Source organism: Ambystoma mexicanum, chromosome 2p (genome assembly GCF_040938575.1).
Source record: "Ambystoma mexicanum isolate Mex_15411 chromosome 2p, UKY_AmexF1_1, whole genome shotgun sequence".
NCBI lineage: Eukaryota > Metazoa > Chordata > Amphibia > Caudata > Ambystomatidae > Ambystoma > Ambystoma mexicanum.
Genome location: NC_090923.1, coordinates 1228147378 through 1228173442, shown reverse-complemented (window position 1 = coordinate 1228173442; position 26065 = coordinate 1228147378). Strand labels below are relative to the sequence as shown.

The 26065-nt window shown below is 46.2% G+C and overlaps 1 protein-coding gene across 1 annotated transcript in view; it reads left to right on the top strand.

Annotated features, from left to right (window-relative positions):
* Positions 1-26065, top strand: part of RADIL (Rap associating with DIL domain) — a 781529-nt gene that overhangs the window by 677994 nt on the left and 77470 nt on the right. The window contains exon 13 of the mRNA XM_069645514.1: positions 13279-13732. Within this exon, the coding sequence (XP_069501615.1) occupies positions 13279-13732 (454 nt within the window). The remainder of the gene's footprint in view (positions 1-13278; positions 13733-26065) is intronic.

Below are 26065 nucleotides of genomic sequence, written 5' to 3'. Positions count from 1 at the left end.
AAGGAAGATGTGACGTGTGACTTCAGGAGGGATGAGGTGATTTTCCAGGTTCATGAAGGCTGCCTTTCCCACCTGAAGCCTCCGGTCCAAATCAGCACTCTGACCAGGGACTTCTCCACCCAGCTGGAGGAGGCCGCGGAGATAGCCAAACCAGAAGTCTTTCCAGGCTTCAGGCAGATGGTGGAAGAGAGAGTCAACCTAGCTGATGCCTGTGTGACTCTGGAACAAAAGCAAAAGTTGAAACAAGTCTTCTTGGATTTCCAAGATCTCTTTGCGGTAGACTCATATGACTGTGGTCGCACTGACATCCACACAACAACAATCCCCACGGACCCTGGCATGACTCCTGTGTTTGTGAAGCAATATCGCTTGCCTCTCGCATCAATGGAGTCCCTTACTGAAATAATTAAGAACCTTGAGTCCCGGGGAATAATCCGTCCAGTCCACAGCACCTTCAATAATCCGGTGCTGGGAATATTGAAGCCGAACGGCCAGTGGAGACTCTGCGCCGACCTTAGGGAGCTCAACAAACGGGTCCATACTTCCCGATGGCCTCTGCCCTACATTGACCAAGGGCTGGCCCAGATTCAGGGGTCACAGGTATTCACTGCAATAGACCTGACCAATGGATACTGGACTGTGCCTGTCAGTAGGGAGGACCAATACAAGCTGGCTTTTACCTTTGGGGGCCAGCAGTACACCTGGACCCGGACTCCCTTCGGATACCTCAACTCCGGCAATGAATTCAACATTTTTCTACACAAGGCCATGCCCGACTTGGGTGCAAGGGGTAACCTGGCTTATGTAGATGATGTCCTCATCAAAAGCTCAACTGTTGAGGAACACATAGCGGAGATCCGTTATGTTCTGACACAGTTGAGGGCCGCCGGAGCAAAACTTTCCTTTCAGAAAGCACAGTGGTGTAAAACCCGTGTTAACTTCTTGGGGCATGAGATTACTCCTCAGGGTCTTTGTCCCCAGGAAAAGAAAGTGGAAGCACTTCAGAAACTGAAAGACCCCACAACTCTGCGAGAACTAAGGAGCCTCCTTGGACTGACTAATTACAGCAGAAAGTTCATTGAGGGCTACGCAGAGATCACCAGACCCCTGATTCATCTCCTGAAGGGGGGGTCAAGTGGGAATGGGGTCCAGAACAAGCCGAGGCAGTAAAACAACTCAAGAGAAGCCTCTCACAAGCGCCTTGCCTAGCTTACCCTGTCAGAAACAAGGAGTTCTTCCTGGAGACAGGGTTCTCTAATACGTGCTTGACGGCAGTATTATACCAAAAGCATGACAAGGTCAATAAAGTAATCTCCTATGCGAGCAAAACTTTATCCTCTGTGGAGGAAAAATTCAACGATTGTGAGAAGGCACTCCTGGCAACGGTGTGGGCATTGAAGAATTACCGCCCGTTTATCCAGGGGGAACACATCATAGTGGAGACTCCACACCAGCCTCTGCAATATCTCCAAAGTGACAGAATCCGGGCCGGAAATGTAAGTAATTCCCGAATTACTTCCTGGATTCTGTCAATGCAAGGCTTTCCTGTGGAGGTCAGATATGGCCAAAACAAGAAGAGTCCACTCGCGCAAGGTCTGGCTGACTTGCATGATTGTGCCAGAGAAAACTGTCTCGAGGACGAAAGTCTAAAAATAAAGGACAACATGGAGGCATACCTTAATTCCCCACACAAAGTCTTTGAAGAAGACAAGTGTGAGGGAATGCCCACTGTCTATGTGGATGGATGCTCTTACCATGTTGACAACGACGGGGAGAAAGAACTGGTGGCCGGCGTAGGGAATGCATGGGTGAAGGAGTCCCCAGAACCCTCCGCTGGATACAAAATTGGTCCCCGAAGTAGTCAGGTGGCAGAATTGATGGCTGTGCATCAGGCCATCCTCACTGCTGTCCAGCATCAACTCCACGAACTGGTCATAATCACGGATTCGGATTATGTACGGAACGGGTTCGTGGAGCACCTGGTTAATTGGAAAACCAGAGGCATGTTATGTGCTAACAACAAACCCTTGAAACATGGGAAGTTGATCCAAAACATTGATGATCTGGTCACCTCGAATGGGATGACCATCTACTGGAAAAAGATTAAGGGTCATTCCAAAGTAGAGGGACCAGACAAAACTGGAAATGACTTAGCTGATCAGCTGGCCAAAACCGGAGCCATCCAAGGGGATCTAATTGAGATTGAGTCCCTGTTGGGGGAAATCCAGGTCACTGCCATCACTAGGTCCCAGACAAATGCTCACAACGACCTTTCAATTGCACAATGGAGTAAGGAGACCCCTGATGCTGATTTGATTACCGCTCAGAAGGGGGATCCAATTATTGGTAAATTTTACCAGCACCTTGAGGACCCTGAGAACTTTCCCCTGACGGATACCGATTACATTGGGAAAGACGACCTAAGAGTGTTGATGAAATGTCCAAAAATGTTCCGAATCCAAGACGGTTTGCTGGTAAGGAAATCCAAAGCTGGCCACGATCAGTGGGTGGTTCCTACCTCATTCCGAAGCCTGATGTTAAGTCACGCCCATGATGCGGCCACCGCCGGTCATAGGGGGTTTCACACAACATTGGAAATCTTAAGAGAGGTTGCATACTGGCCACACATGGGCCAGGACCTCAACCAATATTTGAAGGGTTGTCTTGTGTGTGCACAATTTCAGCCGACATCCCTCACACACCGGGCGCCTTTACAAAAGAGGGGAATGACACTGCCATGGTCAGATTTACAAATCGACTTTGTAGGCCCTGTGATTCGCTCGGCTAGGGGGAATAAGTACATGTTGACTGTGACATGCTTGTTTACCAAGTGGGTGGAATGTCTCCCAGCCCCAAATTGCAAGGCAGAAACTGCAGCTGCCTTGATGATTAACCACATCTTTTCCCGTTTTGGTCTACCTCAAAGGATTGAGTCAGACAGAGGTAGCCACTTCACCAGTGAAGTAATGACAAGGATGTGGGAGATACTGGGGGTCAAGAGAAAGCTGCATATTGCTTATAGACCAGCTTCTTCTGGGGCAGTAGAGAGATATAACCGGACAATTGTGAGCATATTAAAGAAGTTTGTGGCAGATTCTGGGCCAAGTTGGGATATCCGATTACCTCTGGTCCTAATGGCCATCAGATCTACCCCTTCATCTGCAACCAAAATGTCACCATTTGAGTTGATGACTGGGCGCAAGATGGTGCTTCCTCAGCATTTGCTCTACAGGACCCAAGAGCAGACACTGATAAATGCCTCCACTACTCATGAGTATGTAGAGAATTTAAGGAAACACCTTCAACATGCTTTTGCTTACGCTCAGCGGAATCTAGAAAGATCAGCTGATAGCATGAAGACCCATTATGACCTGAAAACTTCCAGGAAGGAATATCAGGTGGGAGACCGGGTCTATCTATACAACTTCCAAAGGAACCAGGCCAAGCAGCGCAAATTTTTGCCTACATGGAAAGGACCCTTTGAGATCATCGACAAGATCTCACCTGTGGCCTACAAAATCCACATCCCCAAAGGCGGTTCGGCAGAAGGGGAAGACAAGTGGGTCCACATAAACCAGTTGAAGTGTTGCCATCCCAGGCACACTCTGCAACAACTGGAGGAATCCTCTGGAATCCTAGCGGGTACTGTATCAGACTAATTCAGTTCCAATCATAAAACATACCACATCTAGTCTCTAAAATATTGTGATTTGCATGAAACTGTCTCTTAGTTATACTGTTTTTTTTTTCAAAATAAGAATGTAATGTTTCGTGATGATGAAATGCATATGCTGCCCCACTATCTCAACGGTGGTGGAAAAACGTCTATGAATAGGTATTGCCGCTCTTCCTTTATCATCCTAGGAGAGATGAAACCATGAAGGATGACCAAGAAGGACGATCCGGAGACCGGGAGCAAAGACACAACGGGCCCGGGGTACCGCCCAATCTTCCCATCAGGACCGGCGAGGAGAACTGATCGATCTGACCGGATGGAGAAGAAGATGCTGAACTGTGCCATCTACAGAAGTGGAAGAAGATTATGCGGACAGACCGGTGCGTGGGTCAAAACCCTTGGGCACGCGACTCCCCATCGACCCAAACTCAAAGTGCAGTCACGTGGGGGGGGCTTGTAGGGTGTCCTGACCCACGTTTAAGCTACCCTGCTACAACATTTGGTGCTGTGGGCTTAGGAAATTCAAGATGGCGGAAAACCCACATGTGCGCCGAAATCCAGGAAAGCTGCGCAGTTGTGCGCACACCAAAATGGATACCTAACTTGCCACCCACCAGGGTAAAGAAAGGTCTTTGTTAACAAAATCCACTTTTACTGATGTCAAAAAGTTGCTGAAATCGTGACTCATTGGACCACTTTAAAGATTCAACCCTTTTTGTGGGGTTCCACATAACCATCTTACTGTAAGGAGCCCCATCAAAACAATGTTAAGCAAGGATTTACTACCATGTAAGAACCATTCCTGTTTAGAATGCATTAATCCAAGAAAATCCTAAAAATGGGTGCAGTACCAGTACTCACCACTATCCAAAAGCCGGCGTTTTAAAACCCACTGTGTGTTTTTCTGAAGGCAAGCAAAATGCCTATTTCAAACCTTGCAACATGTGCAAAATATTCACTGAACACCAGCAGACATTTGGCAGAATGGAGTTTTGTGTGCCTACAAAATCTGGGAAATGAAGAGCCCAAAAACAATGCTTATAACAAAAATGCTATGGAGTCAGCAGCTTAAGCCTAACTGCAACTGGATTTAAAACCACCAAAATCGAAAATGTTAAATTAAATGAGTGACCTATGTTTGGTGTCACATGCCTTTGTAACTGTTGAAATGTCATAGTTTTGCACTTAGAATCAGCATTCTAGCTGCATGTGTAAAATTACAAGTTATTTTAAAAGCAACAAAAAGTTAGCTGAAGGTCTGGCTTAAGGAACTTGATTTTGCCTAGCAACGGATCCCATCAGGAGTGAAACTTGAGTCACAACTATGTTCCCAGGCCATCTGCCCTTTTGCTGCTCACACAAAGGATATGCCATCTATCTGATAATTGAATTATCTGTGCTCTGCAGAGAGTGAACAAAGCCCTCTCCACTCAGGCAAGGGTTTTTATTACAGACGTCGTAAAAAGTGGCTTCCTCCTGGAGAAGCTGGGAGGAGCACTGCCTGTGAGAGCAAGCTGGCTTGGCAGAACTGGAAAGAACCAGAAATTCAACCTTGTGCTGAGGGTAAACCACACCCCTTTGGAGCCAGAACATAACTTTAAAAAGATGAATAACTCATAGAGCGGACATGTGAAAATTTTATAAATGATACCATAATTCTTGTGATTTTTCTGCCCACAGTTTAAGACGTGGTAGGAACCGGTGGTATGTTCAGGGGGTTTTTAGCGGAAAAGTGGATATTATTCTAAATGTGTGCATGTTAAAAATCTGAAACTTCATCAGTTAATGTCCCTACCCCCTGCACACATGTATGTAAAGTTGGGTCCATGTCGGAAATTGAAAAAGCAGTTAAAAAGTCAATTATGTACACTCTTTGAATGCAAGCTCCGAGAATGAGCAGATTTGGACATAGACATGGCTAAATTCAGCCACACCATGTATATGTAATTTCAAACAACTGTGTAACTCTGAAGTATGGATTTTGATCATATATATATTTGGGTGCACAGATGATAAGGGAGGATGTTTCAAGAGATCATAAAATGACATCAATCTGACTCACAGTTCAGTTTGCCAATCAAGCAGAGGAATGGAAGCCTGACCAATGACGAATGAGAGGGGCAAGTCTAGTGATGCAACACACACACCCATTCTCAAGAAACAGATAAAAGCAGAGAGTCAGGACACATAGAGACATTCAATTTCATCTGCCGCTGGAAGCCCTGCCGGAAAAATCCATACTTACCTCCATCAAACTCCAGAAAGCCAAACTAGAGACTTCAATCAATCCAGAGCAGAGACCAGACCAGAGAGAAAGCAGTGCTGTGCCTAGCAGAGACCAGACCAGAGAGAAAGCAGTGCTGTGCCTAGCAGAGACCAGACCAGAGAGAAAGCAGTGCTGTGCCTAGCCGAGACCAGACCAGGCGCTGTGAGCAGAATCCGGAAAGACCTGACCAGACTGAAGATCGTGACCAAGTCGCTTTCCTGTTCAAAATCTCTTGTGAGTACTTAGCAAAACTCAGAACACATCTCTTAGTTTAAATTCATCTAATTCAATCTATTTAACCTAAGTAGAACTGCCTCCTATCTGTCACCTGTCATTTCTAGTAAAATTTGTCATTTTGAAAAAGTGTGCGTTTAAAATTTACAAAACCAAAAACGACCTTTACTAAATTACTCATATCTCCGCAACCGTTTGGGCTAGAGACTTGCAATAACTTTTATTTGGAAGCTGAGATCCCAGGCTTTCCTAGGACCCCAAAACGGTAGAGATAGTCCTTGCGGTTCCTTTGTAATAGCGCTCGGCGCATCCGCGAATTTTGCCGCGATTTGCAATTTCTTCACATGTAAAAAAACTGCTGCTGCCTGATTTCATTTGCCAGAAATTCGTTTAACCTGCTAACTATCCCTGCATCATTGCTAGTGTGAGCCTGGACTAATATTAACTAGATACCACTCATCCTGAACCTCTAAAAGGGAATTAAGAGCGTTTCCAGCATATTTCTCATTCATTGCTAGCACCTATCAAAGCAATTTGGGCCTGTGTTTTCAAACTTCTGTAGTCTAAGCTTGCTGGGGTGAACTGAATCACATTTGATTGCATTTCTGAGAACTGTGTGTTTTCCTTCCATTTCCTTGCCTTGCATCAAGGGGGGGAGGGGATTGCCAGAGAAAAGTGATTACATTGTTTTGTTGAAATCATATTGAGTATTTTCTGTACTGCATTCATTGAATATTGCATCCACCTGAGCTTACATAAAGCATCCTCTACCACATTATACTTTTGTTCCTATTTACCAGTGTGCTACCTTATCCATTTCATGTCAACTCCTTATTGACTATAGAGAAGCGTGTTAGTGCCAGATTCTCCGTTATTAATCTTTATCATATCAGATTAAGTGTGCTATTCAATTATTAATTTATTATAAAGTGTCATATATATATCTATTGTTTAAATTATCAAATAAACCTTTTAAACTTGCAAAACAGAACTGCTTCTTGGCTCAGTGGGGTCAGGGGGATTCCAAGAGAGGGGTGTTATACAAGGGTAGTCATCCAGAACGCATGAACTGGACCTAAAGATATATCAATAAGGGTTTTCATTCAGTATTCTAGACTAGGCGTTAACTTGGCTGTAGTGCTGAATTGAATCCTCTTATAGCATGACATTATTTACTTGGCATCAAGGGTAAAGGAAACATGCTAAGTGTTATTACGTGGCTAGCTTGACCTATGTTGTTAGTGTGCATTTACTTTCGTACTGTGGCAATTGTTTTGTTTTTATGAAGCTTCCAGCACTGTTTATTTGAAAGCTAATTAAGAGTCTTATTCATACAATGTGAATGAACAGAATGGAGTATAAACTGCTAGTGCTAGTAAGAAAGAAACGCTTGCTGTGGACACCCACACAGAGAATAAATGGTATAGGATAATGGCAAGGGTATAGCAAACATGATAAGTGTTATTATGTGGCTAACTTGGCCTATTGTCAGTGTGCATTTACTTTCTGATTGTGGCATGTTTTACTGTTTACTTGACATCAGGGGTGTTGCAAACATGATGAGTGTTATTACAAGGCTAGACTTGCTTACATTGGTGGCTTCAGTCTAGCCATATATTCCCTGTGTGTCATGACATTTTTGAACTTTGCATGAAGGGTAAAAGCAACCATATGTGTGATTATTTGCTATATGTACTGTGCCAATACTGTGCAGCATGCGTGCATATGTGTGGACACAGGCAGCATGACAACATTCTGTGTACTGGCATATGTTGTGGATAAAGGCATAATGAAAATGCATTGGAAATTGATCCTGTGCACTGTTTGTAACTTGCATCTATTGTTTTTTTCATGTGGTACCATACAAAATTGATTGCAAACTGTGTGGCTTTTTACCTAATTTGTAAAATGTGAGAACACCCCTGCACGCCCCTTGGTTTGATCGGGCTCCCTCGCTGTTTTTGATCGTTCCCGTATATGTTAGACACATATATTTACACCCCTGCCAAGTTAAGGAATTCAGCAGCCGTCACTGACTACTAGGCAAAAAAGATCATGGCACTGGCCACTGAAACTGAGCGGCATTTTGACTTTTGAAATTTGACTTTTTATAACGTTAGGGGTGCATTTGGTTAAACACATCTAGACAATATTATCGGTGACCAATTTTGGGTTATACTTGTGGGCATTAAATCCATAGTCATCTCTGCTGTGGTCTGGGCAATTTGGCAAGAGGCGATAAAGAGATTTGGTGATTTTTATTGAAACTGAAATTATCTCTTACAGATCAAATATTGAGATATTTTGATTTCATGAATTAGAGAAAGATACAGATTAATTGCGTTTTTATAGTAATATTGTATGAAGATTTGTTGTTATGAATGATGATTTGTTTTAGAAAATGTGTTAAAAGTTTAATTAACTATGGCACAATAATTTAAAAAAAAGAAATGTGGGTAAAAATGGTTTAATTGGAAATACGTTTCCAGGGGGACTCTTAGAAAACAAGGCATTTAGTGAAGCCAAAAGCCCCTATGCCCGGTTTCATGTTTTAACTCTGTTAGATAGATCACGGGTCCATGCGTTGGTTTATGCCGCGCCCCCAAGTTCTCCTGAATATGATCGAAGAAGACCAACATGGCTGAGGTGTATCTGAACATCATTGACTGCTTCTCTGGTGCATGGTAAACTGGAATTGTGCTGGATTTGTGCCACGGTTTGCTGCAGGGGGAATGTTTTGCAGCATTCCCTGGAGCTCTCCAGTCTTGTAAACGCGTATACATAGGCATATACAGAGGTATGTGACTAGCGCCTATAGGCAGATGAAACATTAGAAACACAACACAACACGTATGACGCTTACTTTTATTCCGCGTGATTAAACTAATCTGATTACTGGATGATTAAAAATAATATGCTACCTCTGTTGATCTCAGTGGTTAGTGACTCCCTGTTACACTTAAGACTTTACTCTGCTGCCCATCCTCCAACGTTGACTGGAGACACGTTGTAAGTTCTTGAACTGTATGCCACCCTTCTTGGGCAATTCAATCCTGGTAAATGAGTGACTGTGTGAATGCAGCCGGGCTACCACTCTTCCATGCTTACATCTGTCAAAATCCCATCTTGTCACTATGTGTGGTCGTTTTCCTAGTGTAGCCGGTTGCCATTCTCCACATGCTGCATGGTTGACCTCAGAGCCCTGCTGTGTACAGAACTCATATCATGCCATACTGCGCTTTGTCTTATTTTAGGTAGAATGGTGGCTGTTATTTATGTCATACGATATGCTCAGTGTTGTCTTGTTTCATTTCTGTGTTTGTCATGTTGTTACCCGGCCACAACGGCTTATTTTCAATTAACCTTCCACAAGTCTGTTGGTTGTTTGTTTTTTCTCTGTGGTCTGGTTCCAAACGTGATTATGTTCCATTTATCAATTCATGTTTATGTATTTGTTTGACTCTTTTGCATAGTGTGGACCAATTTGCAACCAATTTCTAAATCTAGTGGTCTTCATTTATTTCTGGAAAATATCCAAGGTAGTGTTTCCGTTGATTGGTTGCATTGCAGTTGGTGGGTTGTTGGTAGTGCCGCCTCATTCAGGTAAACGAGCAGGAAAGTTTAGGATTGTTTTGCTGGATTGTTTGCTGGATATTATCAAATGCCTTTCTAATAGTTGTGTTCAAAAGTGCCATGTTTCTTTACTGGGTGTGATTTTTCACCAGCGGTGGTGCGTGCTGTTGTACTGTGTGGTCGTAGTTGCCATGTTTGTTTCCGTGCTGCGATAGTGGGTTTACCTCATCCTTTGAGCCACTGGACAAGTTCTATTCATTTTTGATTTTTGATTCTATTTTAAAGGTGATTTCTACTGCACCAAGCGGGCACAGCGTCTGACTTCAGGGAACACAAATAGTGTGTCCATCTATATAGCCAGTCCTGAATCTCAGTCTTGTGCCTATTGCGACATATTGACGTTGCTTGTTTGTAACCGGTTCTCTCAATGCCTAATAGACAACGTGTTAGTCATTCAAATCTCCTTTGTTTGCTGTGTAAATGATTATAAATATTTGCTTCCCTCCTACTCCGTGAGTTGGTCCATACATTGCAACGTGCACTGTGTCCTTGCACAAAGGATAGTTTTGCTGCGGATAGTTACTATGCCTCTTGTTTACTGTTGCATAATCCCTGCAAACAAACCCCGGTCCCCACCCGCAAGAAACATACGCGGTCCAGGCCCACGGAGAGCATCAAGGGATGAGCCTGACATCAGAGCAGATGCGAGAGGATGATCGCTAGGATAATCCCATAACCAGCGAGAGCCTGGGCATTTCGCCTCAAAGGGCAGGCTGGGTTCACCAATCTCATTATCCGGGTTAGTGGCAGGGAGAAGGCAGGTCTACCTGCTTTAGTTGCCCTTCCTCTTCCATGCATAGTTCTGCGGCTTGTGAAGCTTGTGGCACTAATATGTCCTGGAATCCCCACCCCTCATGTTTAGGATTGGAGCCAAACTGGTCATTGTAAGGCTGATGCACACTCGTTGGGCATAAATAACAGGCCCTTCCAATCCTTATGCATTTACGTAATCCTTGTAACCACCCGTCTATGTGTATTTCACACACTTCTTATTCCCGGGGTCTTCCTGAGTTACAGTTCCATTAACCTTTATTTGTCTAATGACATATTCACAGGTCAAGGCAGATTTCCACCATGCACGTGGACAGTCAGTGTGTGGCTCACCTTTCTCCGGCATGGTGCATCTCAGTAAAATATAACAAGCAGAAGAGGAGGCGTTGCTAGGGTGGGGGAGTGTAAGGGGGCTATAGCCCTGGGTCTTTTGGTTGTAGCCCGGGATTGAAGCTTAGGGACTGCAACCAAAAGGCTAGCTATCCCTGAGTCCTGGCAGTGCCGACATTACCGTAGCCCCAGATCTTTTCCAAACCTAGCAACACCCCTGGCGGGAAGCATATGGTGTGATACGCCACTCAACAACTTCAGCTGACCTACAGCTAGCATCAACGGTGTGGCCCGCTGGTGCATTTCGCTCCACTGGCACAGGTGGACTGACATGCACCCAAACTTAAGTGAGTGTAAATGGCACAGGGAAGAGTGTGACATCACTGCTAAAGGGAGTGTAGATGGCGCTGGGCGCCACAGTCTGGCAGGGGAATCTGAAATAAATACATTACCTGATGAACCACAAGGGAAAATGAGGGGAAGCAAAACGAGAAGATTTTGGTGGGGTGTAGGGTGTATCTTTGCCCTCGACCCATTTTTAAAATCAACCTATAAGGAGGCATTGGCAAAGTCAGCACTTTTGGCTTTTTGTGTAGGCCTGGGATCCGCATTTTCCAGTCACTGCCATAATGTTATTTTCTTGCTATAAGATGGCAACAGTTGATAAGTAGGGCTGGTACCTGGGCAGGTTATGGCAATGCCTGGCAAATGCATACACAATGCCAATAGAAAAGTCACAACTGTTGGCTTTTAGGAATTAAAAGCTTGCAAGGAACCGATGTAAGGACAAAGATACTACTTATAAACCGAGTGGCCGAAAGCACACTTGGTTAAGACAGATCTATCACATAAGTACCTGGTCTAGCTGGTTTATAGCTGCAATTAAGCTATTACCTTTGAGACGGCTGATCAAAAAGCACAGAGCTAGTTCAAAGATATCCTGGGGGTTGTGTTTTGGGAAGAAGGGGCAAGTAGTGGGTGAGAATGGCCATAGGGACCAGCATTGCCATGGCCAATCAATGGGTGGGTAAATAACCACACAACCTGCACAGTTCTCTGCGTCCTTCCTCACATATCATCCCAACTTCCAATGACAATAGTTTTGGCTCATAAGCTATGCTCTAAGCGCCACCTAATAGCCCAAACAAAAAAAGAAAAACATAAGACATTTTTTTACATGACAACAAAACAGTAAGGCCCATAGTTCTCCAGGACAACATTCAATAGTCCCTATATTGCACTCCTGATTTAGAAAAGCGAGAATGGAGCAATCAATATTTGAGCTTTGTTCACAATCTAAGCCTCTTATGTTAACCTCATTATTTTTTATGTCAGTTCTCTTTGTGTGTTTTCTTTCTGCACTGCTGGCCCCACAACTCGAAGCTTGTAACAGGAGCTATTTACATTTCTGATCTTCTTTTGGCTTTTCCTTTGGGCAAAGGAAGGCCCATGCGCCTTCAGTTCTGTCACCAATGGCTTATGAGTTTCAGTGGATCCTAATGCCTTGTTGCGCAATGAGCGAAACATAAATTCAAATGCTACAACGAAAAACGAGGGCTTCTTTCAAATAAACTATTAGCACAAGGCGATGTGGAACCAGCTTTGAACACATTGGACAAAGAATGAGAGAGCTACCCACATTATCCTGACAAGGTTACATGGGGCAGCAACACATACAGGAGACTAAAAACCATGTCAGTAACCAAGAAACCCGGAACTAGTTTAATAACCGTGATCCAGTCCCCTCATAGTTATCATTAGGATTGACGCTTGTAACGATTCTCAGTATTACCTTCTTGAGTTCTATATATCCCTAGGGTTTGGCATATTACCTTTTCAACAACGAAAAAGCTATTGTGATAGACACTTTGGTTCATATGTTATGTTATGTTACTTGGCATTTATATAGCGCTCTATGTATCATTGGTATGACCTCAAAGCACTGGTAGGTTGAACGCCCTCGGGAACCATAGTTCTGGTCAGTAGAGAGCGATAGTGTCGTAGGGCGCGTGGGTGCACCAGATATGTGCGCAGCTGATGTAATGGCCGGGTGGTAGCTGCATCCTAGCGTTAGGTGTGGTGCTGCAGCAATCAGCTGTATGCGTGCGGTCTGGTGGGTGGACACCTAGAATGGGCTCTGGCTGCGTTAGGCCTGAAGGACGCATATGTGAGCAACTAGGCCCGAATGTGCTCGGCTATGGGAAAATTGAAGGTAAGTGGCCATGGTGAAGGTGTACTCCTTTCTTTTAATAGTGCTGACAAGATGGCCACCTTTTTGCCCTTAGTATACTCTCGATGTTGCAACTGATTAGATGTATTGAATCCCAAATAAACAGCACATACTCATCAATGTCCTTTGTTATTACAGAATGAAACTCCCACCTCTCAAGTCCTCCAAGAAGTGAACCCAGAAACTCGCATCTCCCCTTCCCCTCATGGAAGCCCATCCCTCCAGTTAGATAGTAGGCAGCAAGGTAACCGTGGCGATTCAGAGGCCGATGGAACAGCTTCCCTCGCGTCAAGCGCAAATGGGCCCTCCAGGGAATATTACTCAACTGAGGAGCGGCTTAAGGAAAAACTGAGGCTGCTCCAACTTCAGAGCTCACTGGGCAAGAACAACTTCCCCAAAACAAACCTGCAGCCTCTGGATCCCTCCTGCTTGCTGACTCCTCCCAACACTCCGTCCAACCTGGATCCCGAGAGCAGCGAGGCTCTGCAGACTAATGAAACCAGCCAAATCGGGTCCGATTTTAAAAAAGATGCTTTTAATGGTACCAAACTAAAAACCTCAGATTCCAATACAGAGAACAGGCCCACAGAAGGTAAGAGAGTGCATGCGTCTTCTACATATGCTGGTTCACCCTGCTCCAGAATTGTCTTCCAGGTGTTTCCCACACCTACTTTTCTTAACTCACTGCTGGACACCTCCATATTGGAATGGAGCAAAGACTGCTGTTTTTCAGGAATTAGTGCTTCCTTTGTGTCACTCTTGCAGATGTCAGGAGCCCCATTCCTAGTGCTTGTTGGGTGTCCATTACTTCTAGTGAATGCTGGCTGTCCTTTAACAGATGCTGTGGACAATGAAACAAATTGTCACAGGGTTGAAAAAAGGTCATTTAGTTAGTAATAGTGCATGATGTCGCACTAGAGACTATAACTTAGTGCATGTACAAAACACTACCTCCAGTCCACTGTAGTCTTGCCATAGTCCTTACTACTGAAGGCTCCCACTTTCAAAACATAAAATAAAAATTAAGTTTGCTGAACTTTTGGGAATTTTACCCTTATAATGGGGAGTAAAGAGACCCACCCATCCATGACCTCTGCCTGAGTTTTTTCTGTCTCCAAGAGGTGATCAATAAGGTTATTGGGACTAGTCTGTTGCCAATTCTAAGATTCAGGTGCAGGTAGGAGGGTGGGCATACTGTTGCAAACTCCCATCCTGCACCCCCTTTCTTTCTGCCTATTACAAACAATTGTGCTGTTGTAGTTGGTGATGGTGGGGGGGGGCGGGTTGGGTCTCTGCCACCCATTATAAGAGCATTCGTGCTCTAATAACAGAGAAAGGGCTCAGATGTTGCGCTGTTACGGAACTCCCGCCAAAACATTATTAGGAACCTGAGCTTCCCCACAGTCTTGCTGCTGAATAAAGGAGGAGAGATGATACTCATGATCAGATTTGATCATGAGGGTCGAGATTTAGCGGATGCCAGGTAGAGACGATAACATCATTAAATGGGGCCGTTACTGTCGCGCTTTTGTGGTCTCCCATTATCTGCTGTCCAAGTAATATCGCCCTTGAGGTTGTGCTGCCACAAACCATCTCCTTGGCTCCCAGATTGTGAACACGCAGGATTTGCTGGCAAGTAGAAGGCGACGGGGAACCTCAGAGAAGCCTTGGATCAACGTACTTAAGAACACGAGCACTGGCATCCATTTGATTCTTGGCAGGAGCCTGCAAACAGGGGGAACAGAAGTTCTCACCCTGGCCACAGGCAGCAGCATCCTTTTAATTCGTGCTGGTTGCTTGAGCGTGGACAGAACAGCGCTTCTGTCACATTCACCAGAATTCAAAAGATTCTTGTTGGACATAAGGGTTTTTTTTTTCCTTTAATTCAATATGGCTACAAGTATATACGGGGGGAGACCCCCGCACCCTCTACCACTTGCCCCTTTCTTAATTATCATGATTGCCCCGTCCCCCCCAAATATATTTGAGGGCAAATCCGCAAAAAAAATATTCCTTGAATTCATATTCCACCAATTCTTCCCAGTGTAACCATCCTATCCCGAATTCCGCCAAGTCCGTGACAAGGGTACAGAGTCCAGCAACAAGGGGGCAGAGATCTGGCACGCTGTCAGGATCAATGTCCCCACTGCAATAGCAGCATGTCACAGTACTTCCCTTACCCAGCATGAGCCATATTCTGGGCGTAAGGGAAAAAGAGGAATTCACAGGCATTAATACTCACGAACCTGGGATGCAGAGCCAGGGATTCCAAATGCTAAAATAAAATGGTGGAAAAGAGGGCCAGGCGGAGGCAAACTCTTTGATAGGTAAGCTCCTTGCTCATTGATGTCCCTCACACTATACAAGAGGTACCCTGACCATTGCCTGCGTCTATATTACCCGGTCAAAATGGAGCATAAGAAGGCTACAGAGAATAGGATATGTCTTCACTTCTCCATCCCCCATTCCATAATGCATACTATCTTTTATGACAAGCGCAAGAAACATACACGTTGTATAACACCGTCCTTTTTGACCGAAGAACCAATTGTCAGATTGGTCAACTCTTCTGTGCAGGAAGCATTACAGAAGGCTGAAGCTAATCCCTCATGGCCACCCAGGCAGATGGGGTCAAGCCCGATATGTCAGAACTGGATCCCAAAGAGCAAAGGCGGACAATCCTGGCGTTGGAGAGGATGTTGTCCCAGTGGTATTCAATGATGAGGAAAAAGCGACCTTTACTGGAAAATATATATGAAGGCGGGGCTTGATCACAACAGCCTCAATCTTGAGCTCGTGTTCTCCTCCACCCTCCCCCGAGAGAAAAGTGTGCAAACAGTTCAAAGACCTGCCGTATAGAAGCTGCACTGAGACATGTAGAACATGCTGATTACAAAGTGGCAAGTCACTAAAAATAAAAAATATTTCCTCTGGCTTCTTTTTAAGCTCTACTCCTTAAGTGCCTTTTTACGCTCCACTCCCTACTAGAGTTTCGCCCCAAATATCCAGGTAATTTCAGACTGGATGATCAACTGGGGGACCTTATTAGTCACAATCATTTGAACCCAGGTGAGGTGATACCTGCAGATGCAGTTAATAAAAAGATCGATGGGGATCTCAGCAGAAGCTACTCTGCAATCAAATTGATCATCAGGTCAGGAGCTTATTCTGCTTATGCAGCACAGTTTCCGATGTCCCAAAAGCTGCACATGGCGTATCAAGAGGGTGCAAACATCTGACCCCACCTTGAGATGATAAAGAAACAGATGGATTCATTTTGATATTCTGAGAACAGCAAGGTCTAGAAGGAGTCCATTAGTCAGAGGACGTCTGAAACTAGAAGACAGGGGCTTCAGATATATCTAATCTGGCAAAACGTCCCTCCCTGGGACCACGCTTGTTTGCCTCCCAATTGGCTCCTACTTGGTGAAGTCTTACGAGGATAGGAAGCATGCCCTTTCCATCTTGGGTAGATGCCCTGCAATATCAAGACTACCTGGCAGAGGTGCATCTCTTCCCACTACCAGGCGCCCATGCCTGAGGCTCCTTTCAAGCCGTCACATTAGTTCAAAGGTTTGGGTTCAGAAGACTATCCAGAAAAGACTCAACCCCTGGAATCTGCTCTATCTTGTTCTTGGTGAGAAAGCCATCAGGGGAATTCCGCCAAATCCTTGACGTTAAGCAACTCAAACAGATTGAAATACCAGCCGTTCTGGATGCAGCCACAACCAGAGACGTTGTTATGGGTGGGCAAACGGGGCAGATGCATTGGGGACCCACCTGCTGCTCAACCTGGGGGTGTGTGGTTTGGCACGAGTTGTGGGACAGGGGGGAGAGGTCGGCACTTCATGGTTTGTGGCCAAGTCGCGATTGAAAACATTATGCGTTCTTTTTGTCATTCTCTCATTCGCATCATCATTTAGACACTGAAAAGAACACATGCTTTGTGCGTGCATGCCTGCAGACACATTTGACACACACAGAAAACAAACAAGCATCAGCAATGCCAAGAGTTTAGGCTTTTGGGTAGGCATGTCAAAGGCACTTGTCAGGCACTGTGTAGTGGGTTCCATGTGTTTATAACGACAACCAAAATAACGACATAAATGTTCAGTGACACTTTAATAATGAAAAAAGTTGAATTTTTGTTCTCTTTTTTAATTTGGAGGTGCCCCCAAGCTCTCCGTTTCTACAGCTTTTTTATACCCTCCCCCCAAATACCCTAACCCCTTTTAATCTCTTACCCCACGCCCGATGTATACTTTAACAAATAAATTCTACTTTTTTGTTGTTATTCAAGTGTTACTGAAAATGTTTGTCGTATTCATTTTTCGTTATTAACACTGCATACCTGCGTAGTGGTATCAACTGGCCATTGATGGCAGCAGGTGCAAAATGGTGAGATGATCTGGGCATCTAATAGCACCGCCTGGCAAATGCCTAATACCTATACACAAGGCAAAGTTGTTGGCTTTGCAGGTGCTTGTTTTTAACAGCGCTTCCGTGAAGGAAACGCATAGGTCTTATAAATCTAGTGACTGTATACAGACCTGGTTGATATTTCTATTACCTCAGTAGCGTGTTTACAACTCAAATAAAATTTACATCCTCATTCAAGCATGGATGGCCACACATGGCCTCTGCCTGAACGACGATAAAACTGAAATCCTGCTCCTTGGTTCAGACTACAAATTATCCAAACTCACCCCGGACTATACCTCATTTAACATTGATAACAACACTATCAAGGTTATGCGTGAGGTCAAAACCCTGGGTTTTTACCTCGACTCAGCTCTCACCCTCAAAAAGCAAGTGAACTCCCTTGCCTCCTCAACCACCTACACGTGTAAACTCATCCGGGCCGCTAGACCCTTCCTGTCCAGTACCAGCTGCCTCACCTTGGCCAATGCCCTTGTCATGTCCAGACTGGACTATTGCAACGCCTTATACTCAGGTGCCAACAAGTCGGTCACTGACAAACTCCAGAGATTACAAAATAACACTCTTAGAGCAGCACTGAACATCCCATGCAGGGAACATATCTCCAAACACCGGACAGAAGCCCATTGGCTAAAAATAAAGGACAGAATCCTACTTAAAACTATTTCCCTCACTTCTAAATGCCTCAACAATCAAGCACCCTCCTACCTAGCGGAAAGAATCAACTGGAGACCCTCTAACCGACTGACGAGATCTGCCAACACCTTCCTACTGGAAGTCCCCAGATTCAAACTTACCACAGCGGGCGGTGCTAGCTTCCCAGTTAGAGCTGCACAAGCATGGAACATACTCCCTTCTGACCTTAGATGCCCCTTACCCTACACAAGATTCAGATCCTACGCTCTCAAATGGCTGCACAACAATGACATGCAACGACCCTCACCCTAGCGGAAACGACACAACCTGCTAAAATGTTACTCTTATATGCTTAACCCTTGTTATTTTATATGCATTGTACCACCCACTGTATGTGACCACTGTTTTGCTGTGTTAGCCTGTGTCAGGCTTTGTAACTAAGTTTCGAGTCCTCTTGTACTGCTGCGCCTAGATGCCCACGGGCTCGGAGCGCATTACCAAATAAATAAATAAATTACGTCATTAACTCTCAGAAGGCTGCTTTGAAAAAAACTGGCAGGCCCTTTGAGTGCAAAATATGATGGTAAGTGAGCTGAAAGAGTTCTCAAGAGGAGGTGCTTTGTGTGGGGAGGGGTAGGAACTGGAAGGGAATAGCCATAGGGATTAGCATAGCCATGGGCTGTCAATGGGTGGGCAAATAGCCAAACAACACCTTTAAGCTACATGTCCCTTATTCATATGCCATTTCTCCCCATCTGTACTCTAATGCAATAGTTTTGTTTTATAGGTGGTACTGCCACCTAATAGCCCAAACTAATGAGATGACTCAATGGTCACCCCGAACCGCGCAGCCCCCACCACATGGCATCCAATGCGTTTGCTGATGGGACACATGCTGCTCACTGCCGGCGCCAGAGCGGAGATGACAGCCAGGAACTAGGAAGATATAAAAACAAGCATTAGCAATGCCAACAGTTTGAGCTATTGTGTGGGCATAGAAAATGCACTTGCCAGGCACTGCCGCAGTGGTATTAACTGGCTATTGGTGAAACATGGTGTGAGTACCTGGCCATCTAATAGTGCCTGCAAATGCCTAATAATTATGCAAAATACCTCTGCCGATGCTTGTTTTTAACAGGCCTTCAGTGAAGGACACACATAGTGCTTATAACTGAGTGGCTGAAGGATGATTTGGGTAAGACATTTTGATTACACCAGTAGCATGTTTATTACTCCAATTAATTCATTAAATCTCAGAAGACTGCTTTGAGAAAACACTGGCAGGTGCTTTGGGTGCAAAGTTTGATGATAAGGCAAAGCAAGTTAGGAGTTGTCATGAGTACGTGTTTTGGGCATGGAGGGGCAGGAACTGGGTTGGAATGGCCATAGGGATTAGCATGACCATGGGCAGTCAATTGGGGGGCGGAAATAAACAAACGACACCTACAAGCTTTGTGTCCCTCCTCATATGTCATTTCTCCCTATCTGTATGCTAATGCAATATTTTCGCCTTGTAAGTCGTGCTTAATGAAGATTGACAGTGAGGTGCAGGCGTTGTCTGATGGCTCCACCCCTCCTTGCAGTGTACTAGTCATTTGTCACTGCTCTCTCTGCCTAAATTACTACTGGGTGTGACTGTGGGTGCGTAAGCGAGTGAGCGCAACTGCACGAACCTCAGAGGCAAGCAGCATGAGGGCCCATGCTTTTAGAGGCAGCAGGCCCTGGCTTCTTTCCTAGTTCCTGCCTTGCATTGGATGCTTCCCCTCCTCTTGGCACACTGCAGCAGCTTGCATGAGGCAGCTTCTCTGCCTCTGTCTCCCCTTGGTGTGTGGTGTAGCAGGTCACCATCACTGTTACTGTTTGTTTGCTCCCCACGATCAGCACTTTCCCTTTGCTGCCAACAGCCTGTCTGCCACAGGATAGCCAGCCTGTACCCTGAGGAGCTCTTCCTCGAGTTGCTCCTCCTTGAGGCTTGAGACAAGGGAGACAAATGGTCATCAAATTGGGGAAGGTGCCTACATTCATCATCTATATAGTGCCGTCAAAAGAGGGGTGCCAGTCAGAGGGCAAACTGCCCAGGACCCCGCAGCTGGGGGTTCCTGATATGTTGTATTGTGATTTAAGATATGACCCGGTACCAAAACAATGATGATCATGAGTAACCCATTCTGGTGGGAGGTTTGACGAGGCTAGGAAGTTGAGGCCGCTACCCAGTACTGCCCCTAGTGGTGGTGGAATGCAGGACCTCCCAGGGAGAGACTCCCCTCTTGGTGATAAGGACTCCCATTCTGTGGAGGAACTCCCCAACACTCTTGCCCTTGCACCTACAAAACCCCTAAGGTCTGTAGAGTGTAACTGAAAACTACTTCTGTGTGTTTTTGTAACATTTCCTCTGTTCCTACTTTGAGACTTGACATCACTGAGACGAGAAAGAGTATGAATGATGGCATACCTTTTTCTAAGAATACTGGGAAGAGGTGGCCACGAGGAGGCATCATGGAAAGAACCAACAGACTATGACAGTGCGCTGGGGTGGACCCAGCAGGAGAGATAAAAACTGATAATGGACTGAGGGAAAGAGAGAGAAGCCGACAAGGAGTCAATCAAGCCCGGAAGCTGTGCAGAGAAGCTGGTTCTAGGGATAGAGGACACAGGAGAGTGGAAGCAGCAGCAGAATCCTGTGAACAGGCTGGGAGCTGACTCACTCTAGTGTCGGGGCAGTCGAGGCGGTGGCGTGACCTCTGTGAGGTGGACCGTTCAGTCCAACAGCAAAACAGAGACAACCACCACTCCCAAGCCTTCATGGAGCCACAGAGGCAAACCAGAAGGCAGTGACGAGCAAACAACGAACCACCCGCAACCCCTGGAAAAACTGGACACGCGTTCCCTCCACAAGCAAGGTAACAGAGCTGTGGGATACCCAGCTAGGGTCCGCATAGAACAGAGAATGGAAGCTGCAACCAGAGCCATCTCCCTCATCACAGTAGTGAGAGAACCAAGAGTCAAGAAAGTCACAGGAGTTATCTCCCTTGTCACAGTAGTGATACTCCACGATCCAAGAGTCAAGAAAGCCTTGGGAGTAGTCTCCCTCATGACAGTACTGATACCCTGAGAGCCATGGGTCAAGAAGACCTCAGGAGTAATCTTCCTCATCACAGTACTGATACTCAGAGAACTTGAGGGTAGTCTTCATGGGAAGAGATGACCAAGAGGAGGAAGGAAGAATACATCAAGGAAGCACCCAACATACTATGACACTGTGCTGGGGTGGGCCCAGCTAGGAGAGATAACACTGAGAACGGACTGAGGGAAAGAGAGAAAGAAGCAGGCAAGAAGCCAGTCAAGCCTGGCTATTTCAAACCTGGGAACCTGCCAGCTGTGCAGACAAGCAGGTTCTCGGGTGAGAGGATGCGGATGAGTGGAAGCAACAGCATAATCCTTTCAGCCAGCAGGCAGCCGACTCACTCTAGTGTTGGGGCAGTCCAGGTGGTGGCGTGACCTCTGTGCGGTGGACCGTCCGGTCCAACCACAATGCTGAGACTGCCTGCCCCACGCCTTCGTGGAGCCACAGAGGCTAACCAAAAGGAAGTGACGAGTGAACAACGAACCACTTTTGACCTCGGGAAGAACCAAAAACGCAGTCCCACCGCAAGAAATGTAGCAGAAACTGCAGGATACCCGGGTAAGTATGGGGAGAGCAGAGAGCGGAAGCTGCAGCAGGAGCCCTCTCCCCTGTCACTGTTGTGATACCCAGAGAACCAACAGTCAGAAAAGCTTTAAGAGTAATTTTCCCTCATCGCAGTAGTGATACCCAGAGAACCAAGAGTGAAGAAAGCCTCGAGAGTAGTCTCACTCATCACAGTAGTGATATCCAGAGAACCAAGCGTCAAGAAAGAAGCCCCAGAAGTAATCTCCCACATCACAGTAGTGATATCCAGAGAACTAGGAGTCAAGAAAGACTTGAGAATAATCTTCTCCATCATGGTAGTGATACCCAACAAACCAAGAGTCAAGAGAATCTTGTGACTGATCTCTCTTGTCACAATAGTGATATTCAAAGGTCTAGGAAACAAGGGTGCCTCGAGAGGAATCTCCCTCGTTCCAGTGACAATTAAAATAGGATTAAAGAGGGTCCTAGACCACAAGAGCTATATGGAGATAAACCTCATATAATCGTAAGACAGCGAAAAATTGGTGGAACTGTAGAGCAAGCTTAGAGAAGTCCTTCAGAAGAAGTTAACAGACTTTTGAGGACTATTATCAAAGAATATCCCAGGACATCCCCCAAGGCTGTGCGTGGTAAGTCAGGATAAGGGAGTCATTCTCCTGACCATACTCTCTTTATTAAATCGGAAACTAAAGCAAAATATTGGTGGGAAAGAGATAAAGACTTTGCCAGTTACCCAGGAGAAGGGAGCCATTCTCTTGGTCCTATTTCATTTGAATGCTGAACTCATTTTGTAGACTAGTGGTAGGGTTCGAGTAGGTTTTGAACAGAGGACAGACACTTTTCATTTAGACACTCACCCTGATGACAAGCACCCGAGTTATATTTGATTAGGCAGGGATAACCCTTTAGAGATAGGGAGAGGTAGGCGTGGTGGAGTAAGGAGTCGGACAAAGTGGCGGTATGTTTCAACATGTTTGATTTTAAATACCAAGAAAAAGGCCCTCCCTACAGGGGACATGTCCACATGCACAGCTATAGTGTCTTGATATGATATGATGTGGCATTTATAACACGTCTGTACACAAGTGTTTCTAGGCGCGACAAGATAAGGAGGGGGAAATAAAGGGAGGACAAAAGATTCAGATTGTGCAAGTCTGGGGAGCAGGGAAGGGGAGAAGTGCCAGTGGGAGGCAAAGGGGGAAGTGCAAGCAACTCAGAAGTGCCGCCAGCGAGTGGCTCATAAATGCAGAGGAGAAGGGACTGTAGTGTTGCAGATAAAGACCCTTAAGTGCTGGGGAGCTCGGAAGCAGTGCAAGGGCAACTGGACATGTAGGAGCCTGGGCCCAAGTTCAGAGGGTGACCAGTGCGCAGAGACGTCAGTTGCATCAGGAAGGGAGAGGAAGAGAGAAATTGAAAGCGAAAAGGAAGGTTTTGAGTTGCGTCCAGATGTGGTTGTACTCAAGTTTGAGAGAGGCAGGGAGGCTGTTCCAGAGGAAGTAGATCTGCCCCCAACTCTCTGCTTGGAGAAACGTCTGACCCTCAGAGAGTTGGAGGTGGATGAGCGTAGAGCTCGAGAAGGAAGATGTTTTGGAAAACAAAATTGGAGGTAGAGCAGTCCCAGCCCCCAGGAAGTCTTGTGGATGATGCAGAGGGTCTTGAAGTTGATACTTGCAGCTACAGGGAGCCAGTGAAGAGATTTCAGAGCTGGAGAGATACAATTCCTGGGCTTGAGGCCAAGGACAAGTCTTGCAGTCCTGTTCTGGATAAGTTGTAAAGGTTGAAGAGTAGAGGTTTGAAGATTTAGAAAGAGGATGTTGCAATAGTCCAGCCTAGAGAGGACCAGAGCTCTGGAGACAGTGAGCTTCTGAGGGAAAGTGAGAAAATGAAGAATACCTCTGAGGAGGTGCAGCTGATAGTTTGACTTCTTAGAGGCATCAGGGATGTGAGGAGAGGAGAGGGTGGAGTTGAAGATGACAAGGGTCTTAACCTCAAAGGGAGGAGCAGGAACATGGTCCAGAATGGGTAGCCAAAGAGAGAGAGAGGAAATGAGGGAGCGGGTGTCCCAATGAGGAGGATCTCAGTCTTACTGGCATTAAGGTAGAGATCATTGGCGGCACACCATTCATGAATTGCGGCCAGGCAGTCTGGTATGAGAGAAGAAGCAGAGGTGGCTGAGGGGAGCCAGAAAGAGAGCTCAGTGTCATCTGCATAACATTGAAAATTGGAGCAGAAAGTAGTGATGTGGTGGGCAACTGGTGCCAGGTAGTGGTTGAAGAGCCAGGGAGAGAGGTTAGACCACTGGGGAACACCACAAGAAGAGAGATAGAAGAGAATAAAGACCCCAGTTGGACCTGAGAAGGTCGGTCAGTGAGAAAGGAGGTCAACCAGGCCAAGGCCTGATCAGTAATACCAAGGTTGTTGCAGAGACGATTCAGCAGGATGGCATGGTTGACCGTGTCTAAAGCAGAGGATAGATCAAGAAGAATGAGGACAGAAGGGAGATTAGAGTCAAGATTGGAGAGCAAGTCTTCACAGGTGTTCAGGGGAGCAGTTTCTGTGCGTCTGGCAGCTCTGAAGTCAGACTCGTGGTCATGGAGACAACCAGCAGATTCAGTATGTAGATTAAGCTGGGAGATGGCCAGCTGTTCCAAGAGTTTGCCCAGGAAAGGAATGATGGAGATCAGGCAACAGTTAGCCGGAGAGGAAGGATCGGCCGAGGGCTTCTTTAGAAGGGGGTGCACAAGAGAGTGCTTAAGGGTAGAGGGGAATGTTTCAGTGGCAAAGGAGTGATTGCAGAAATCAGCCAAGGCTGGAGCAAGGGTGTCGATGTGGTCCTTGATTGTTCTGGATGAAAAGGGGAGAACATGCTTTGACGAGACTTTCATAGATCAGACTTGTTTAGAAACATCGCCTGGGATAAACAGGGGAAAGGAGGAGAAAGGAGGAGGAGAGATGCCTCAGATGGGCCAGGTGTGGTAGAGGAGGAGGAAGAGAAGATAGAGGAAAAGAGGGTGGACAGGAGTTTTAGTAGTGAAATGGGAGGCCAAGACCGTGCAGAGGGTCTGGGAGGGAACAGGAGAGGTAGAGACTGCAGCAGCATTGGCCATCTCCTTGCAGATTTTGAAAAGTTCTGCTGAGTTGTTTGATGCCGCAGAGATGCGGGGTTGGATGTAGGCTCTCTTCTTAGAGAGGACAGAGAGTCTGTATTGCCTTTGGAGCAGGCGGCAGCCCAGTTTGTCAGGGGGTGCACCCGATGCCCTCCACTTCCTCTCCGCCGCCCTACACTTGCATTTAAGGGTGGCGAGATCGCAATCGTACCAAGATTTGCACTTGGATTTGGGCTTCAGGCGAAGCCTCATGACCGGGGTAAGGACATCCAGAGTGTTTGCGGTAGAGAGATGATGTTAGAGAGGGCAGTGTCAGGGTGTGAGGCGGCCTGTAGATAGTGGCCAGAGTGAGAGAGATGCCAGGAGAGATAGAGATCCTGCAGACCAGGCATTCAAAGGAGTAGTGGTGCTGCATTGGAATGATAGAAGCAGGGATCCACTCTGGGAAAATCAAGGCTACAGCCCCACCGGGACGGTTGGTTCTGGGTTCGTGGAGGATCTTGTAGCCATCGGGAGGGAGACTGTTGAAACTCATGACACAGCTGGCCATGAACCAAGTCTCGGTAAGACCAAGTACATCCAAATCAAGCTCTTCCAGGAGGCGGCAGATGTCAGAGAAGGGTTTGACAGCTGAACAAGAGTTGAGAGTAGCGATGTGTTGTAAGTTGCCACATTTGAAGGACTTCCGGGGGGGGGGGGGTACAGGCCAGAGATACACACTGGGGAAATGTTGGAGGTGCCCGAGGATGAGATGAGCAGAGGAGGAAGGAAGAGAAGGCAGGGTAGTCAGAGAGGGAGCAGAGAGTACCAGAGGTAGTGGCAGAGGAGGGAGGCAACAGGATGGCCAGAGAAGCAGCAAGGGCCGTTGAATAGGTGGCAGAGGAAGGAGGCGGCAGAGGAGCTAGAGAGGGGTAAGAAGGTATAGCAGGAGAGGAAAGGAAGTTGATAAAGCGCGGGATGCGTCTATCAAAGAGGAGGAGATTGGCCTGGGTGCCCTGGATCAAGACGGTGCCATTTAAGTAGACATTAATGATGATCTTAGAGGAGTGGAAGGGGGCCAGGCAGGCCTCCA